This window comes from Danio rerio, chromosome 25 (genome assembly GCF_052040795.2).
Source record: "Danio rerio strain M-AB ecotype USA chromosome 25, GRCz13ab, whole genome shotgun sequence".
NCBI classification, from domain to species: Eukaryota; Metazoa; Chordata; class Actinopteri; order Cypriniformes; family Danionidae; genus Danio; species Danio rerio.
In genome coordinates, this window is record NC_141045.1 from 4455909 (window position 1) to 4477500 (window position 21592).

Here is a 21592-nt window from a genome sequence, read left to right on the forward strand (position 1 = left end):
AAAACCTTATGAATAAACTGTATATCTCGTAAGATATTGTATGATCCAAAAATAATATTACTTAATACATTTTTTAAGTTTTCATTACATTTTGGGCATGAAATCCATGCTAAATCCACCCTTCTGATGGGATCAGTTTAATCCAGGTTTTTTGGATCAAAGCGATCCAGATCCTACAAAAAAGGTCTGAAAAACCCAAACTAAAGGTTTGATCCGGATCAAAACTAAGATTGGATTACGTGATCTAATCCGATTATGTAATCCGTTTTTTTCTTTTGAAAAACCCATTTTCAAGATTTGATCCAATCCCTTATCCAAAATCCTAGTGGATTACTTTTGAAAAACCGGGCCCTGGATCTTAAGTTCATTTGTGTAAAGAGAAAATAGTAAGGGTGATAAAATGCTTCCTTGCGGAACTCCTGTATTTACAATCATTGTTTTAGACACCATTTCATTAACGACTACTTTTCAGAATAAAAACAGCACAAATACTGAAATTGATGTGTTTTATTATATATGAAGAGATTAGATGCAAAAACCTCTAAATGCCGTTTGATATTTTCTTCTAAAATGAGCATTTATCTCTGACTCTTGTGTGTAGGCTCAGAAATTTTACTTGTATAGTGACAAATACCTTCATTTTTCGTTGCCTTTAAATTGAAATACTTGAACATAAACAGGAGGCTCAGAAAAGCTTATTTTAGGAGAAAATTTCAGACGGCATTAAGAGGTTTTTGCATCTGAACTCTCCATATTATAAAACACTTCAACTTTTGCATTTGTGCTGTATTTACTCTGAATTATGTATTTAAGTAGGATATTCTTAAATACAAATAATTTACTTCATCCTGTTTCAATATGTGACCATATTCTGAGTTTGGCATATACAAATGTGATTGAATGTGTGCTCAATGTTATTTAAAAGCATGTATATTTTTATGAGTACTTCCAAATGGCACTACCTAACAGCTAGAAACTGACTCTTCACAGTTAAATCTCTTTAAGCTTGTTCACTAGAGTTGAAGACATGTTCACGGGCTTGTCTTTATGTGTGGATTTTGAGCAGTCGGTGTGTGTGCTGCTGAAGCTTAACAAAAGACTGATTTTCTGAGTTGAACAGGAGGAGTGTTTGACAGAAGCGCACACAGAGATCTCTGAGCTGAACAGATGTGCTCATTGTCCAGTCCAGCTGATGACGTGAGTGTGTGTGTGTTCGTGCATTCGCTGTCTATACACCGTACTGTAGATTTCATCCTTCATTTTCTCATCTCACTTCTTTGGACTGGAGATACTGTAAGTGCCTCTAAGTAATAATAATATCATTTTATTTATTTGTTTGTTTATTTATTTATTTATTATGTATTTTTATGTTAATAATCAGGTTAAGCAAAACTAAAAGTTGATTTAAATCATAATGTAGTAAGCATTATATAATTTTGTATATATTTTTTATGCCAGGTTTTAACTACTATAATATAAAAAAGTAAAAAAAATTATTAAAAACTTTAAATAGATTTAAAACAAAAAAAAAAGTATTATAAAGGACAAAACAAAACTTTAACCTAATTTTAGTACGTATTTTTGTTTTACTTGGACAAAAATGCTAAGAAAATAGTTACAAGTAATGCAGGTTATGTTATTAGATTACTTTTTCAAGTAACAAGTATTGCATTACCTTTTTGACGATATTTTCTTGAAAATTAAAAAGTAAAGCTAGTTGATTCGCTAGCATATATTCTTTTATACTTGTGTTGAGAGAAGTCAGTAATGATGGTGCAGATGTGTTTGTTGTGTGTAGCCTATGATGCTAACATGATTCTTAATTATGTAACACATTACTTTAAAAGTAACAAAGTACCGTATTTAGTTACTTTTCAAAGAAGTAACTCAAGATATAAAGTTTGTGTGTGTGTTTATATATATATATATATATATATATATAGCTTTCCTCAATACTGTTCAGTTGTACATTAATCCCTGTACGTTTACATGGCCGAGCGCACAGATAATTAAATCACAACGTAAAATATGTGAAAATGCTTAATCCACATTGTTTATTTAGTTTTTCAAGTAACAATTAATTATTTCTTTATTTCCAAAATATATTTTTTTAAGTAAAGCCTGTTGCCTTCTCATTTATTGACTGGCATAAAATCTTCTATTCCTGTGTTGAGGTAATCAGTGCTCGAATATTAACTCGTAAATTTGAAAGGCTTAACTTACCTGGTTGAGCAGATGTGAGACGCCAGCAGCAGTTGAAGCAGGAATCCTTAGCAATGCAAAATCCAGCAACGTCTTAGGTCAGAATATACCACGTGATGAAGACGACTAAAATATAATTTATTTGATGATTTTTTCTTCCTGTAAACTGGGGTATTATCAGGGTTTCTGCAGGGTCTAAAAAGGCTTAAAATGTCCTAAATTTCAAAATTCAAACTTTTAGCCTTAAAAAGTCTTAAATTTACTGAAATATTGTGTTGAAGGCTTAATTTATTTTAAACAGGTCTTAATTTTTCTTTGTTCATGTATTGCCACCAAAAACGACCAACAATCTTCTTAATAAAACCTTAAACCTTTTATTTAAGTTTATTCATTATTTTATCTAATTAAATTTGTAAGTCCATTTTTCGTAAATTATCTTCCTTAAAATAATTGTAAAAATTTGTTCAAAAGTGCTCCATGTATAGTCCGCACAACAGCCCAGTGGTTAGCACGCCGAGATATGGTTCAGTAGCACGTCAAGGCATCCCGAGTTCGAATCCCGGCTTGAGGACATTTCCCGACCCCCCCCTCTCTCTCTCTCTCTCTCTCCCACTTTGCTTCCTGTCTCAAAACTGTCTAATCTAATAAAGGCAAAAAGGCCAAAAATAAATCTTTAAAAAAAAAAAGTGCTCCGTGTATTTACTGCTGAAGATGCTGACCTGCATGTGTTGTACATACATTTAGTTTATTATAGTTTTTAAAACTTTTGTTTATTTATTTTAGTTTATATTGGGAAAAAAGTGTTTGGATACGAGTAGAGCTTGCTTGATTTCACACAATATTTAAAATATTTTGCTAAGAAACAAAGTCTAAAATATTTCCATTTATTGTTATTAAATTACTATTTTATTATTAAATGTATAAAATTATATAAAAAAAAATTGATAGGGCAAATAAAAATCTTTTCCATCCGGACCATTCAAAAAATTCCTTATAGCCCTTTCTGGGTCTAAAATTTCATTCTGGTCTTAAAAATGTCTTAAATTTAACTCTGTGAAACCTGCAGAAACCCTGTATTATACTGCTAGATGGCAGACACACAATTCATTACCCACGCAATCTCACGGCAATACGTAACTATTTTATTTAGTACCTAATTCGTATGAATTTGTACAATCTAATTTGTACAATTTGCTCATCTCCAAATGATGGGTGGGGTTAGGTGCCACGCCTCCTTTTCAAAATCGTACATTTTCATATGACAAACTCGTACGAATTCACCACTAAACTGACAAAAACGTAAAATACTTACGTTCCCTCGTGAGATCAGGCTGAAATATCACATTTATTGTATTTTACACACACACACACACACACACACACACACACACACACACACACATATTATGATGCTGCAAAATACTGTAAATTAACTGTAGCCTGCTCTATTTTAACTGTCAAAAAAGATACTGTTATTTTATTTATTTTTTATTAGCAAAACTAATAAGAATGATAAAATAAGACAAATTAACAAAATGTATTGTTTCATTAGTATTATAATTTAATATGTGTATTCATAATGTGATGACTAATGTTTATTGAAATGTTTATTATATTATAATCATTATATGTTCATATTATAATGATAATACTGAGAAAAAGAAAAAAACATACACTGTAGTGATCTAAAAAATAATTAATTGACAGAATCAAAAATATCCTATAGAACAAAATGAAATTCCATAAGAAACACGTAAAGACGAAGTGAAAATTCCAATAAATAAAGTCATAATGCCCAAAAGGATTTTAAAATCCTATAAGACAAAGTAAAAATCCAATTTAAAAATTTTTAATGTCCATTAGAATTTTAGGAATCCATTAAAATCCTATAGGACCCTAAAGGATAAACTGAATTTCCAATCAGATTTTTTTGACAAGAACAGATGTTTGTACAATGTGTAAACATAATACAAAGTAACGTAAGGCATTTTCAAGTAGTTTCAAGCTTGGAATATTAGGCTAATACTAAAAGTTAACTTTCCCCAATACTACTGTTCCCAAAATGTGTGATATGCCTACTGTTTTTATGACCGCGCATACAAATAACGGACCAATTCGTAACTTAAAATATTCGCTAATTCATTTTTGTTTAGTGAAACTTTAAGCTGTGAAATCAGCGTGTGTGTTATAGAGTCACTTCAGTATATGCTGTTCTACCGAGCAAAGGTCACCTTTCAAGACAGCACTGTTTGTGCTCGATTTCACTCGTACTTTAAAAACTGTTTATCTACAGCAGACAGGGAAAGACTGGGGTTTTCTCCTAGCATTAGCTTTGTGTGTGTTTGTGTTTGTGCAGACGGAGATGCAGTGGTGCAGGACGTCTCTTTTCCAGGTATACAGGTGTGTCTGTTTGCATTTCACTCAAACACAGAGGACAAAACGAGTGGGACTTGAGGTCAAACCGACTTTAGTTCAGTCAGTATGGAGGTTTATTAGCGCTAGCATACAGGAGCGCTCAGAATGACGATATAAGCCGTCATTTAGATGTAATTTGTGTGAGTGTGGTGAGTATTTATTGCAGAAATGCAGTCCGCAGGGCGAGAGGACGAGGAGCGCTGTGATTTTCTGTTCAAGATCATCCTGATTGGGGACAGTAATGTGGGGAAGACCTGTGTTATCCAGAGCTTCAGGTCAGCAGAGGTCACTGAACTGCAGCACAACACTATTGGAGTGGATTTTACCGTGCGCAGCATGGATGTTGACGGCAGGAGAGTCAAGGTGGATAAGTTTATCTTTTTTGCATGTGTAAAATATAAATCATCACATTTATACATTTCATTTGTCAACAATCGGTTTCAAACAATGATTATTACATTAAAAATGCTGCATTCCAAGCAATTTGAGTTGGGATAACATGAGGGAATTAAGTTAACTTAGTAGTTTTTACAAGTGTAAGTGAATTGAACATGAGATGATTAAGTTAACTTAGTAGATTTTACAAGTTTAAGTGAATTGAACATGAGATGATTAAGTTAACTTAGTATATTTTACAAATTTAGGTGGAATGAACATGAGACGATTAAGTTAACGTTTTTACAGATTTAAGTGGATTGAACATGAGACGATTAAGTTAACTTAGTAGTTTTTACAGATTTAAATGGATTGAACATGAGACGATTAAGTTAACTTAGTAGTTTTTACAGATTTAAGTAGATTGAACATGAGACGATTAAGTTAACTTAGTAGTTTTTACAAATTTAAGTGGATTAAACATGAGACGATTAAGTTAACTTATTAGTTTTTACAGATTTAAGTGGATTAAACATGAGACGATTAAGTTAACTTAGTAGTTTTTACAAATTTAAGTGGATTGAACGAGACGATTAAGTTAACTTAGTAGTTTTTACAGATTTAAGTGGATCAAACATGAGACGATTAAGTTAACTTAGTAGTTTTTACAAGTTTAAGTGAATTGAACATGAGATGATTAAGTTAACTTAGTAGATTTTACAAGTTTAAGTGAATTGAACATGAGATGATTAAGTTAACTTAGTATATTTTACAAATTTAGGTGGAATGAACATGAGACGATTAAGTTAACGTTTTTACAGATTTAAATGGATTGAACATGAGACGATTAAGTTAACTTAGTAGTTTTTACAGATTTAAATGGATTGAACATGAGACGATTAAGTTAACTTAGTAGTTTTTACAGATTTAAGTGGATTGAACAGGAGACGATTAAGTTAACTTAGTAGTTTTTACAAATTTAAGTGGATTTAACATGAGACGATTAAGTTAACTTATTAGTTTTTACAGATTTAAGTGGATTAAACATGAGACGATTAAGTTAACTTAGTAGTTTTTACAAATTTAAGTGGATTGAACGAGACGATTAAGTTAACTTAGTAGTTTTTACAGATTTAAGTGGATCAAACATGAGACGATTAAGTTAACTTAGTAGTTTTTACAGATTTAAGTAGATTAAACATGAGACGATTAAGTTAACTTAGTAGTTTTTACAGATTTAAGTGGATTAAACATGAGACGATTAAGTTAACTTAGTAGTTTTTACAGATTTAAGTGGATTGAACATGAGACGATTAAGTTAACTTAGTAGTTTTTACAGATTTAAGTGGATTGAACATGAGACGATTAAGTTAACTTAGTAGTTTTTACAGATTTAAGTGGATCAAACATGAGACGATTAAGTTAACTTAGTAGTTTTTACAAGTTTAAGTGGATTGAACAGGAGACGATTAAGTTAACTTAGTAGTTTTTACAAATTTAAGTGGATTGAACAGGAGACGATTAAGTTAACTTAGTAGTTTTTACAAATTTAAATGGATCAAACATAATACGATTAAGTTAACTTAGTAGTTTTTACAAATTTAAGTGGATTGAACATGAGACGATTAAGTTAACTTAGTAGTTTTTACAAATTTAAGTGGATTGAACAGGAGACGATTAAGTTAACTTAGTAGTTTTTACAAATTTAAGTGGATTGAACAGGAGACGATTAAGTTAACTTAGTAGTTTTTACAAATTTAAGTGGATCAAACATGAGATGATTAAGTTAACTTAGTAGTTTAGTTTTTTTAAATTTAAGTGGATTGAACATGAGATGATTAAGTTTGAAGTTTTTACATATTTAGGTGGAATAAACAGGAGACGATTAAGTTAACTTAGATTTTTCAAATTTAAGTGGATTAAACAGGAGACGATTAAGTTGTCCCCAAAAAACCCGGCATAATTGTGTTATTTTAACTCATTTATCGTTGAACGAACAGCAAATGCAATTTATTTGAGTGTAAATGATGCTTATTACTTTTATTTTTGTAGTGGAGAAATATTTGAATATATTTTATTTGAATAATTAAAGATTGAAAAAATATGTAATTATTAACACTTACATTAATAAAATAAAACATAATTCATGAAGTAATAGATTAATATGTTATGGGAGAAATGTAGTAAATATTTTAATAGTTCAAATTAATATGACATTGTTTGAAAAATAGATTATAAATGAATACTTTTTACATTTTGTTCTGTGTGTTGATTTAGGAATGGGATCAGTTTTAAAAACTTAATAAAATGTTGAATATCAAGCTTTCTTTTAATTATGGAGTGCTCAGCATTTATTTATGCTCCATTATATGCATATTTATTATATTTGTTCATATACATTATTATTAACGTATTTAGTACTAATCTAACTGAATAAGTAGCTAATCTAACAAAATAACTTTAGATAATGAACCAAAATTAGCAGCCTAAACTTATGTTAAAGGAAAAAAATTAAATAAAAAAAGAGAAACAAAAAATATATAATGTTTACTTGAAATTTAGTAGGTTGTAATTTTTCTTGCATTATTTTGCTTGAATTTAAATGTATTATCTTTCTATTTCCTAAGACGTATCTTACCTATATTCACTGAGAAATTGATAAAATATTCATTTTACTCATTCATGCTGACCACTGTGTGTATATAAATGATATGTAATATAAATATATCATTCTCTATACAGACCAGACATGCACACGTATAATATATGTATTATTTTTAAACAATGTAAATTTCAAAATTGTGTAAATGTGATGTATTATAAAATATATTTAAAATGTGTAATTGTTATTAAATAATAAACCAACATAAAATGTTCAGATGCAGGTGTGGGACACGGCGGGACAGGAGCGTTTCCGCACCATCACTCAGAGCTATTATCGCAGTGCTCATGGCGCTATGATTGCGTATGATCTGAGCCGCCGCGACACCTTCGACTCTCTGCCACACTGGATTCAGGCGCTGGAGCAGTACGGAGCTGCCAGCCTCGTCCTCGTACTCATCGGTCAGACACACACACTCGCATATGATCATTACTTACTACACTTTTAACATTTATGCATCAGTATTTATTTCTTTGTTTACATTTTATACATAATAATAATAATAATTATGATATTTATTATTATTATTATTACATATTATTATATATTATTAAATTATATATATATATATATATATATATATATATATATATATATATATGTATGTATATATATATATGTATATATATATATATGTGTATGTATATATATATATATAAATATATATATATATATATATATATATATATATATATATATGTATATATATATATATATAATTTAATAATTAATAATAATGATGATAATAATAATGATCATTATTATTATTATTATTATATTATTATTACATATTATTATTAATTATATATTATTAAATTATATATATATATATATATATATATATATATATATATATATATAATTTAATAATATATAATAATAATAATAATGATGATGATATTATATATTATTATATAAATTAAATTAAAATTTTAAATTATATATATATATATATATATATAATTTAATAATATATAATAAACAATAATAATATAATAATAATAATAACAATGATAATATTTGTTATTATTATTATTATTATATATTATTATTATTATTATATATGATTATTTATTATATATTATTAAATTATATATATATATATATATATATATATATATATATATATATATATATATATATATATATATATATATATATATATATATATATATTTCTGTTGATAAATAAAATTTGTATTTTATATTATGTTTAATTGTTTATTATTTAGCACACAATTACTATTAATTGTATATATGTCCTAATTGAATAAATCTCTTTATTAATTATTGTTTAATAATAACATTATTTTTTCATTGTTTTGTAATGATAATATTAATGTATAATAATATATTATGCAGAAGTAGTTAAATTAGTAAATATAAATGTTTTAATTAAATAATATATTTTAAACAATTAAATAATTATAGGAACAGTTTATTTGTAATTAAATGTAAATAAGTTATTGTAAAATAGATATAATATGAAAATACTTATTTTGTATTTCAATAATTTAAGAACAAAAAATTAATTGAAGAATTTATTTCATTAATTAATTTTTTAATAACTCAATTTTTAACAGTTAATTTTTCTGATAATTGCCAATGGTCACATGAAATACGGGTAAACAAATATTTTTTCATCGTACGTCGCTTCATTTTAGGATATTTGTATTTATGTTTAACTATGTATTTTAAGAAATTAATTAATTATCAGCATTTCCTAAACTCAAAGACCAATTTAAAAATGAAGATTGGCATTGTTACATTGCATACAGTCACGCATGGCTTGATTTGTCGTAGTTATTTAGCATGAGTTGTGTATTGTTCTCCATCCTGCAGGTAATAAGTGTGATCTGGAGGCGCAGCGGCAGGTGCTGTTCGAGGACGCCTGTACGCTAGCGGAGCGCAGTGGTGCTCTGGCCGCTTTAGAAACATCCGCCAAACACCATCACAACATCGAGGAGGCTTTCCAACTGATGGCCAGAGAACTCTTAGTGCGACACGGAGGAATACATTATCAGGACAACCAATCAGATTCACCCACCGTCTACCTGCACTCTGACTCACACCCAATCGAAGGAGAACAGTTGGAGAAAAGGTCATGTGACTGCTAACAACCAATCAGATTCACCTACTGTCTACCTGCACTGACTCTCATGCAATAGGAGAACATGTATAAAGAGGTCATGTGACTGCTAACAACTAATCAGATTCACCTACTGTATACCTATGCTCTGACTCTCATTCAATAGAACATATGGAGACAGGGTCATGTGACTAACAACCAATCAGATTCATCCACTGTCAACCTGCAATCCTTCTCTAATTCAAAAGGAGAACATATGAAGAGGTCATTGACTGTTAACAGCCAATCAGATTCACTGACTGTAAAACTGGGCTCTGCGTCTCTTCCAATAGGAAAACAGATGGAGACAAGGTCATGAGCCTGCTAACAGCCAATCAGATTCACCTACTGTCATCCTGCACTCTGACTCTTATCCAATAGCAAACATATGAAGAGGTCATGTGACTGCTAACGACCAATCAGATTCACCTACTGTATATCTGCACTTCGACTTTCATCCAATTAGAAGAGAACAGATGGAGAGGAGGTCATATGACTGCTAACGACCAATCAGATTCACCCAGAGTCAACCAACACTCCAACTCTCATCCAATTGGAGAACATATGAAGAGGTCATGTGACTGCTAACAATCTGATTCACTTACTGTATATCTGCACTCTGACTCTCATCCAATAGGAAAACCTATGAAGATGTCATGTGACTGCTAACAACCAACCAGATTCACCCACTGTCAACCTGTACGCCGACTCTCTCCAATAGGAGAACATATGAAGAGGTCATGTGACTGCTAACAACCAATCAGATTCACCCACTTGTCTACCTGCACTCTGACACTCATCCAATAAGAAAACAGATGAAGTGGTCATGTGACTGCTAACAGCTAATCAGATTCATCCACTGTCAATCTGTACTCCGATTTTCATCCAATAGGAGAACATATAAAGAGGTCATGTGACTGCTAACAACCAATCAGATTCACCCACTTGTCTACCTGCACTGCGACACTCATCCAGTAGGAAAACAGATGGAGAAGAGGTCATGTGACTGCTAACAACCAATCAGATTAACCGATAGAGTAGAGGTCGTGTGACTGCTGTGTTTTTCTGATTTAGTTAGGTTGTTTTGTTATTTAATAATAATGTGTTTGAACATAATGCTATGGAAAACAATCAGGAGACGAGTTTGCAATTCTCTGTTTAGATTTTCTGGATTTATCAGGTAAAATTTTAATGTTGTTATATCCAGTGCAGATCTGAGAATAGTCCTTTTAAACTGCAATTCAGGCCAGAAAATGATGACAGATTGGTCAGAATAATAAATATTTTCATTCATTGTGACTGAAAATTAGAGCTATTCCACCAAATATTGTTTTCTTAATTTAACTGAAGTTAAAATATCAGTGTTAGTCTAAAGATTAATATAAATATAAATGTAAACACTAGGGATGCTCCGATCAATCGGCCGGAGATCGGTATCGGCTGATAATCACCGTTCACGACTCGATCTGTACTCTCCAATCTCTCACGAGCCAATCACAAGTGTTTGTTTACGACTTTATAAGCAGAGGAAGATGCACGTGCACATCCAGGATATTAATCAGCGCTACAACCAAGGGTGTGTTTCCCAAAACCATCATTCGCCAACTAAGGTTGCAAGTTCCGTCGTTACAAACATAGTTTGTTGATTCGCAGTTTCCCAAATCCCTCGTTCAAATGAACATTCGCAAACTGCGTCGCAAACTTGTATGCTTACAACTACACCTCTGGAGCTGTAGTTAGAAACAAAGTTCCTGGATGTGTTCTAATGCCATTTATCCCCCCTATGCCCTATTCATCTAGAACATTCTAACATTTAAAGATGGAATGATTAAAAATAAAAAAGCATTAAGCTCATCTCACTTGGGTGTGATTTGAAACACCAGTTTAATAGAGCGAGGAAATGTTCACAGTATGTCTGATAATATTTTTTCTTCTGGAGAAAGTCTTATTTGTTTTATTTTGGCTAGAATAAAAGCAGTTTTTGTTTTTTTAAACACCATTTTAAGGACAAAATAATTAGCCCCTTTAAGCTAATTTTTCTTCGATAGTCTGCAGAACAAACCATCGTTATACAATAACTTACCTAATCCCCCTAACCTGCCTAGTTCACTTAATTAACCTAGTTAAACCTTTAAATGTCACTTTAAGCTGTATAGAAGTGTCTTGAAGAATATCTGGTAAAATATTATGTGCTGTCAGCATGGCAAAGAGAAAATAAATCAGTTATTAGAGATGAGTTATTAAAACTATTATGTTTAGAAAAGTGTTGAAGAAATCTGCTCTCCGTTGAATAAAGATTTGGGAAAAAAATAAACAGGCGGGCTAATAATTCTGACTTCAACTGTATGCTTAGGTAAGGCAAGATCTCATACTTTAAGGGAAAATGTGCTTTATGCTTTGGCGAAGTTAAATGAAGCACAAAGCATCATAATCGGCACTCTGTATTGGCTGATTCCCATGACAAGGAGTACTCAGTATCGGCTGCAAAAATCCTAATCAGAGCGTTCCTAATAAACACAGCACCTTTCTTATTTTATGCTACATAAACAGCTCTAAATGACGTTTATACCTTAAATCTGGAAGATGTCAATAGTTTAGGCTATAGTTTTATATTTTCAACTTGTCAGTTCATTTTTTCCATAGCTTCATGTATGTTATGTAGAAAATAAATTAGATATAATAAATATGACTTAAAATGTATATTTTCTTGTATGCGAATGTGTGTAAAATTAGTGTATAACACTAGCATTATTCAACCATTCATATATGCCAAGCACAATTTTATTTAAATAAATATGGTCAAAACTGTATAAGAACGACAATTAAAAAATAAATACAAAAACAAATCTCACAGCATTTATTGAATGAACACTACACGAATATTTTTGTGGATAACATTTATGACACATTTATCCTGCAGCAGGTTGTGTGCAGTACAGTAAAATTTTTAAAACGTTAAAAAAAACAGTCAATAATGCATTCTTTGTTATTACGTAAAATTAACCGAAGACGTTTAAAAAAGTAGATATGAAATGAAGGGCTTTTGTGTTGTAAAATCTTTAAAACAAGCGAACACTAAACATTAACACAGATACAGGACAAAATCCGACAGAACAACAAATCAAAATGCAACAAACATTTCTAAACGTTAAATTTTACATTTAAAATACATGATAAAGACATTTTCATTGCTACATAAATATCTCAATCTAATGTAAGTATTCGTCCAGTGTGATCAGCTCTTCAAAGCGTGCTGAGCAAACAAACATCAACTGAGGCGTATGTGAACTAATGGCGGATTTCTCAGACAAAACGCACATAAACTGGTAATTGGCGTTGTGTTGTTTCTCATTATGGCTTTGTGAATAATTGTCTTTGCTTGCTGGAAGCGTTTAACCTTGTGTTCGTGAAAGATTTTCATTTTCCTTCGAAAAAAAATTATGTTGTTAGAAGGGATACAGCTGCGGCCGGAAATTAACGAGAATTAATTACCTCAACCCTAAACCAAAGAGCTTAGAATGACCAAGAGCAACACTCAATAGAACGTTCCACTGCAACAGCAGCGCCCGGCAACAGCCCCGGATTCCGCCATTTTGGAGTGAAAGCGATCGGCCGTCCATTGGATCTTGTTGCTGTCGCGATGGCAAGCAGCTGCTTTGTTTTTTTATTTATAAATTTATAAAGCGCATTAAAGCTGAGATACAACATAAGGGACGACAATACAACTCTTACTATCACAATCATCAGCACTTTTAATAGTTTATTTTACAGACTTACGATATGCTGTCGTTCTATTGGAGTTTTTATGCCAAAATGGCCGCCGCTCCCTCTAGTGGCTGTTTCCCAAATTGCACTAGAGTGTCGCCTCTTGGTGATTCTATGCACTTTGCCTAAACCCAACCATCAGAGTCATGTAAAAACTGCGATTATACCTAGCGTTATTGTTATTATTTATTAAATTATACATTAATTGTATTTTATTAACGTCTACCTGAGTAATTTAAAAATATGAATTGTAGTACAGTGACTCAAAAATTATATTGATGTGAGTATCCACAGCTGTATCCCTTCTGCCTGACGCACTGACTTTGCCTATAAATGCACTAGAGGAAGCGTCTAAACTTCTACGTCATTTTTATGTAAATAGCTGCATTTAATTCAAATGAAAATGATTTGCATGAATGGGAGTCGTGTGTAAATCCCTTAAAACAGTGACAGTGAATGAGGCTATAGAGCTCGAGAATCTGTCACGGCGAGTTGCGGCTGCCACGTTTGTGGACAATCACAGGAGGGTTGTTGCTAGATCAGATATGGTTGCAGCCGGACGTTAATGAAAATTATTTACAGTTGAAGTCAGATTTATTAGCCCCCTGAATTATTAGCCCGCCTGTGTATTTTTTTCCCCAATTTCTGTTTAACGGAGAGCAGATGTTTTCAACACATTTCTAATCATAATAGTTTTAATAACTCATCACTAATAACTGATTTATTTTATCTTTGTCATGATGACAGTAAATAATATTTGACTAGATATTCTTCAAGACACTTCTATACAGCTTAAAGTGACATTTAAAGGCTTAACTAGGTTAATAAGGTTAACTAGGCAGGTTAGGGTAATTAGTCAAGCTATTGTAAAACGATTTTTTTTTTCTGTAGACTATCGAAAAAATATATAGCTTAAAGGGGCTAAAAATATTGACCTTAAAATGGTGTTTAAAATTTTTTAAACTGCTTTAATTTTAGCTGAAATAAAACAAATAAGACTTTCTCCAGAAGAAAAAATATTATCAGACATACTGTGAACATTTCCTTGCTCTGTTAAACATCATTTGGGAAATATTTAAAAAAGAAAAAAAATTCAAAGGGGGCGAATAACTGACTTTAACTGTATACCATTTATTCATTTCCTATTAATTGTATTTTATTAACATCTACTCCTACCCCAACCCTTAACCCAACTGTCAGAGTAATTGTACAGATTATTATTTATGTTATCTATTAAATTACCCAATAAATTGTATTTTTTAACGTCTACCCCTACCCTAACCCCAACCGTCACAGTACTGTAAAATTATTATTATACAGTGTCATAAAAATGCTGCTATATTGATGTGCGTATCGCACTTCCGGCCGGCCGCATATGCGATCTAGACTTTACCTCGCAGGAGCGCTCAACCATTTTATACTGTAGTAATATATTTTGAAAAACACGACACGCTCAGAATAAAATGGACTAACATGCATATACAGTTAAATTCAGAATTATTCGCCCCCTATGATTTTTATTCTTTTTTAAATATTTCCCAAATGATGTTTAACAGAGCAAGGAAATGTTCACAGTATGTCTGATAATATTTTTTCTTCTGGAGAAAGTCTTATTTGTTTTATTTCGGCTAGAATAAAAGCAGTTTTTAATTTTTTAAACACTATTTTAAGGTCAGAATTATTAGCCTCTTTAAGCTATATTTTTTAAATAGTCTACAGAACAAACCATCATTACACAATAACTTAGTTAAGTTAACCTAGTTAACCTGCCTAGTTAACCTAATTAACCTAGTTAAGCCTTTAAATGTCACTTTAAGCTGTATAGAAGTGTCTTGAAGAATATCTAGTCAAATATTATTTACTGTCATCATGACAAAGAGAAAATAAATCAGTTATTAGAGATGAGTTATTAAAACTATTATGCTTAGAAATGTGTTGAACAAAATCTGCTCTCAGTTAAACAGAAATTAGGGGGAAAAAAATAAACAGGCGGGCTAATAATGTTAATAATTCTGACTTTAACTGGACCTTTACAACTGCTCTGAGTATCTGAGAGGCTGGAAATATGCGGATTTGGAGCGGCTCAAATAATTAAACACACGTTTATCCATAACTAACAGCGCATAAACGAGCTGCCGCAAGAAAAACCTCTCTATATATGATTTTCCTCATTACCTGTAGAACGAGCACTTGTTTATTGCCAATGAGTGTATATATGATACAAAAAAACTCAATAGAGATCAATGGAAATCTGGCTCCCTTACGCTAAACACCCAGAATGCATTGCGCTGTTACCACACATTCCAGTTCTCTATACTCATATTTCATGCGGCCGCCATTTTAAAAAACGAAAGCGAGCCTGTTTCATCATCTTACCGTAAATCATGACGAGTCTAATATAGTGAAAATGTCCATACATTAACTTGAGTTTGATCAATGGCATCTAAAACCTGTGTTTGTGGAAGAAAACGTTAGCTAACTAGTGCCTTTTCCCTTAACTCAGCTGAAAATGAGCTCTGATATCCCTTTTTGTTTTCACACTATTCATTCAGAACGGACCTTCGGGTCACTTGAAGTGCGGTGAAATGATAAATTTGTGTCACTTTCTCTTCGCTGATGTGATATACAGCCAGCTACACAATGTTCCTGTGTGACTCCAGGCGATACTTCCGGGTTCCTCCCCATCGCAGCCTCGATTTCGCTTTTAAAATGGCGGCTGTGTGAAATCAGTCTATAGAGGGCGAGTTCACATACAGCAGTTAGTTTACTCCAGGGGCCAACCCTCCAGCTGGAAGACCAGCTCCACTCCATCCCGAACGTCATTAACGATGAAGGACGGCTGGGTCAGGCTTGGGTCGAAGCGGAAGTCTCGGTGTCCGTGGAAGATCCTGTGCTCCGTGAGCGTCTCCTGAGGGTCAGTCGGCATGTCGCGGTTGTAGACGCCAGTGCAGACCAGGATGGAGCTGCAGGCTTCGGGCAGACAGTGTTCAAACGAGCCTCCCACCATCACCTGTCCTGAACATTTGGCATCGTCACAGTGCAGATCTGCTGCCATCTGACCGGATACACCACCCTGCGCCTGGACCTGCGGCGTACGACTGCGGTTCATCGCTTTGAGGTATCGGTTGTACAGGTTTGCACCATAAATATCAGCCATGGGGTTGTCACTGTGAGAGAGAGATGCGTTTTTATTTTATTCGATGTTTGACGTAATCTCATCTGAAAAATAAAAAGGGGGCGGGGAATAGTGTAGCCCCTCCCCTTTTTAAACAGCCAATAGCATTTGATTTTATCACCGCTCTGCCAGTGAGAGTGGTTGAGCTCAAGCGCATCAAATGAAAAGCAAATGAGAAGAAGGGGGCGGGGCATGTCAGATACTAGAGAGCATTTGATTGGTCAAGATTTGATGACAAACTAAAAGTATGAGGTGACGTCTAAAAAATTGTAACAAATGGAAGTGACAAACTGCAAGCTTTGGATGTTAATATCAGGTTTATATTTTCAAAATGTGGAGTTTGTCACTGTTTTAGCGCACACTAGCTTATAGATATCCTTATTTTAATTTCAAAGGACCTTAAATTGCTAGATAGAGGAGTATAGTTTGGCAAAGTTTGTTGGTTTTAAAAAGCTGTGTGAGTTAGCATGTTACCAGATTATTGTCGGCATGAATCAGCAGCGTTACCATTTTTAGCTTGTTTTTAGCATGTAGCTATCAAGAATTAACGTGTTAGATAACATGTTGCTAGCATAGGTTAACATGTTAGCATGTTGCTAGTAGAAATAATTGTGCTGACAGCATGTTTCTAGCTTAAATTAGCATGTTTCTACCTAAATAAATTACCTTGTTAGCATGTTTCTAAAATATATGACCATGCTGCAGGCATGAAACAGCATGTTTTTAGCATGATTTGGGCGGGGGAAATGCCTCCATTTCCAGGACAGTAAATCTCATTTGCAGGCATCAGGGAGTCTATGAATATGGGGAAGACTCCCAGAGCTTCTGGGAGATTTGGGATGTCTGAATTTGCATGTTGTTAGTATTGTTTACTAGTATGGTCGCACAGTGAACAAAGGTGGGTCACGCAACGTCACATAGCTGCAGCTATATTTTACATGGTGGTGAATCAAAACCAGTACGATTGACGGGAATAACTCAAAAACCTCTTACCCTAAAAATATCTAAAGTGTGTTTCCTGCAAAAAGTCAAAGCTGGTTATGTTTCACAGCTGTCTTTTTCTTTTTTTTCGCTCGACATTAAGAGCACTGCTCCGTTTGAGCCCTCGCAATCTGCATTTAGCTGAAAGAGCTCGCGCTGAGTGGAGCTCTCAGTAACGCACCGTCAGAAAAGTGCTTCTTTTTTTTATTTATTTTTTATTTATTTAGTTTTTTTGGCTCCGTCCTGCGTGTTTTATTTTAAACACTACTAATTTTCTCTTAAATAAGTACAAACAGTTACTAAATTAGTCGAATGCTTCATTATAGATCTGTTCATTCTTACATTAACACCTCTGTTATCAAACAAAACACAATGAGAGATTCATTTGCTGCTCTTCACTAAATAACTCTAGTAACTTTATTCAATATGCAAATACAATTAAAAGTGGAGTAGATTTTATAGCTTTATTTAATTTCTGTATAGGCTATTGATTTTAATAAGCTAAACCTTTTACTTCATTGTTAATATTTTCTAATGTTTGCTATGTATTCTATCATTTGAAGCTATTTGTTGTCCCATATTTTTTACATTACAATGTTGACAGATTGCTAATCAATAAACGGCTATAGTGCTATCTGTTAGTTTTAACGTCAGCTAATGTTATGGAAGTGCATAGATGTTATGGATAATAGTAATAGTAATGTAACTACCCCCATCATTCCTTCCTCAAGCAAATATTAGATCTATTCAGCTATAATGTTAACTGCATTGGCATATTTATCTGACGTTTTCCCAGCTTGTAGTAGTCGATCAAAAAGCTATTTAGTTTCTTATGACTACACTAGCAGTGGAGTTTACTGCGATGTGACGGGGCTTGATCATAATCCAGGGGCTTGATCAAAGGTTGATCATATTCTCTTCTGAAAAAAAGAAGAGGATCTTTTTCAACAAAAAAGTGATCAGTTACAGCCAGCATCCCACAAAAAGCACTTCAAGCCTCATTTTGTGCATATCAAATTGCAAAATCCAAAAAGCCGCACACCATATATTTTTGACTGTATGGTGGGTCTTTAGATTGAATTACTTGCCTAGGTGGGTCCCGGAATAAAAAAGTTTGGGAATCCCTGGTTAACAGCATGATTTAGCATGTTGCTACTATGCTTGTTGCGAAAAGTATTATGTTTTTACGATGAATTACATTTTTAAAATGCATTTGCATACTGTTTTTGATAGATTAATGCAGTCTTGGTGAGCAGAAGAGACACATTAAAGAAATTGTTTTGCTTCATAAGACTTCAGTGTATCCTCAGTTAAGGGTATTCATTGTGTTTTGCATGTTTTTTTTTACTCCTAAACTGCCGGTAACATTATAATTTTATAAATCACAAAGAGGCGGCGTCAGGACCACAATGTAACCCCCCCAAAAAGTAGTAAAAAAATAAAAGGTTAAAGTTAAATGGAAGAGGTTAATGTTAAAAGGAGGGAAAAATCTCATCTTAGGCAGCTTACGGTTGAGTATATTAACAAGATTTCATTTTGGGTTAAGTATGCCTTTAAAAATGTATTATTCCACTCTTTTGTAGTATATACTATAGGTTGAGCTCCAGGATCAGTTAAATTTGAGTCTCACCCAATGGCGTAGAGTCTCTGGACGGGTCGAGTCCAGCCCAGTTTTTCCGCCTGTTCTCGAATGAGCAGCTCTGCGTAGTTGTACGTCACCACGCTGGGCTTTCCGATCAGAGCCTCGTACTTCAGCTCGCAGCCTGTTATCTTCTTATAGATGCTCTCCAGACACACCAGGAACATGCCGTGACCAAATCTACAATGATGGTGGCAAACAGTCATCATCAATATCATGTTCATGCTGCGCCAATCCAACTGATTATGAGTGTTGTGTAGATAGATGGACGGACGGACGGACAGACAGACAGACAGATAGACAGAGATGGACGGACAGGTGGATGGATGGATGGATGTAGTGTCCAAAATAACAGCATTTATGTGAAATAGAAGATATGTGAGACTCAGGGTTGCCAAGTCCACAGTTTTCCAGCAGAATTGGCAGGGGTTGTCATACTGCATTCATTATATTTATATATATGATAGCAGTTAAATGTTTTACTCTATCAAAGATAAAAAAACTGTGCTTAGATGATGAAACCGAATTAGCTCTAGAGGCGAGATGCATTTTGTTACCGTGGTAAAAGATTGGCAGGCCTGTCAATTTACAATTTAAAACATATATTGTGAATGATTTTAATCAAAAATGTATTTCACAAAACGTAAAATATTTTTTCATTCATTCATTTTCCTTTGGTTTAGTCCCTATTTCAGAGGTCGCCACAGCGGAATGTACCACCAACTATTCCAGCATAATTTCCACCATACAGTCCAGCCGGGACTCGGACCAGCGACCTTCTTGGTGTGAGGTGACAGTGCTAACCACTGAACCACCATCAAAGACTCTAGAATACACAAGACGTGTCACTCGTATACTTTTGAATGGGGAAATGTGCAACTGTCAATATGGCGAATGAAGCCCCGCCTTCTAGTACAGGAGCCAATCAGCGATCGCTATAGATTGACAATTCTCCAGGGGAGGGACTCAATCCAGACATGAGTGTCTGCAGATTTTGCATGATACGAGCATTTAGAAATAAAACTAAAGAGACAGCTGTTGCTCAATCTGATTGGTTATTCGTAATATGTAATGTAATCGTAAGCTTGGCAAGCAATTTTGGAGAATTAGATGTTTCCCCATTCAAACAGAATGCCAGAGCATGCTGCCCGAGAGGTGTTTCAAAGATGGCCGCCGAGTGAAATGACTTCCCTTAAAGGGACTTTGACCACCATGTTGCCCTTTAAGATATTTTAAAATCTTTATAGTTACTAATATACAGTTATCTTCAATCAAGAAACTGTCTATAATGCATACAGTTATGTAAAATATGTATTTTATGATAGTGGCGTACCGGACGGGCCCTCAGGGCACACACCGCGGGGGGGGCCCCGCGTGATTGGGGGGCCCCGCATCGTCGCGATTTTCAATAACTGAAAATCCATCAACCGCAATAATCAAACTCTTGGGAACAACTGTGGTCGGAACCAAAGTTCACAGGTCTGTGTTCTCTAAACACCTCTCAAGCGGTGGACTACTTCATTCTGATTGCTTGCCGCCGAACCGCGTCATATCATAGCTCAAAGTTGACTTGATTTGACCTCTCCTTGACGCTCACACCGGAAAAGACGCGCCACGCTTCTCGTCGCCGGTTCTCTTTGACGCCCTCGGTGCTTTCGGTTTGTGATCGCTCCCCAGTTTGTGAAGGCTCATCCCCGCCTCCCTTCCCCGCTCCTTAATTTGTTGTCGCCCTTCCGCCCCCCCACCCCTATCATCAGGGGGCCCCGTCAGTGATCCCTGCAGGGGGGCCTCCGCATTTTGCGCTACGCCACTGTCTTATGAACGTGTGGTGGCATATTTTGTGTTTTAATATTTTTGGGCTAGTTTTGTCGCAAATACCTGGCAACCCTGGACCACAAAACCTTCTCAGGTACATTTGTAAGAATAGCTAACAATACATGGCATTGGTCCAATATATTGATTTTCATTGATTTTCCATCAGCTTAGTCCTTTATTCATCAGGGGTCGCCACAGCGGAATGAACTACCAACTATTCCAGCATATGTTTTATACAATGAATGTCCTTCCAGCTGCAACCCAGTACTGGGAAACACCCATACACACTCACATTCTCACACACACTACGTCCAATTTAATTTATCCTATTCGCATGTAGCGCATGTGGAGAACATGCAAACTCCTCACAGAAATGTCAACTGACCCAGCTGGGACTCAAACCAGTGACCTTCTTGTTGTGTGGCGACAGTGCTAA

At 33.9% G+C, this 21592-nt stretch overlaps 2 protein-coding genes across 14 annotated transcripts in view; one reads left to right on the forward strand and one right to left on the reverse strand.

Moving 5' to 3' along the window:
- Positions 1-894: 894 nt before the first annotated feature.
- rab19 (RAB19, member RAS oncogene family) lies at positions 895-12627 on the forward strand. 12 transcript variants are annotated; one of them, XM_087311644.1, is made up of 5 exons: positions 895-1197; positions 4559-4602; positions 4792-4980; positions 7872-8055; positions 9496-12627. In XM_087311644.1, exons 3-5 carry the CDS (start codon positions 4954-4956, stop codon positions 9768-9770), a joined length of 486 nt encoding a protein of 161 aa, XP_087167770.1. In that variant the 5' UTR covers positions 895-1197; positions 4559-4602; positions 4792-4953; the 3' UTR covers positions 9771-12627. The 12 variants fall into 12 exon arrangements, with proteins under 12 accessions (XP_087167770.1, XP_087167766.1, XP_087167765.1 ...); XM_087311640.1 differs by having other exon boundaries at positions 1074-1197; positions 4559-4594; XM_087311639.1 differs by having other exon boundaries at positions 1091-1293; positions 4559-4594; positions 7878-8055.
- hdhd5 (haloacid dehalogenase like hydrolase domain containing 5) overlaps positions 12624-21592 on the reverse strand; it is a 16931-nt gene continuing 7962 nt past the window's right edge. The window contains exons 7-9 of one of the 2 annotated variants that reach the window (XR_015525500.2): positions 19333-19521; positions 15335-16713; positions 12624-14380 (exon numbers count right to left, since the gene is read on the reverse strand). Coding sequence is in view for 1 of the 2 variants with exons in the window: in NM_001328522.2 (NP_001315451.2) it covers positions 16311-16713; positions 19333-19521 (592 nt within the window). In the remaining variant the exon portion in view is untranslated. 2 annotated transcript variants of the gene reach the window in all.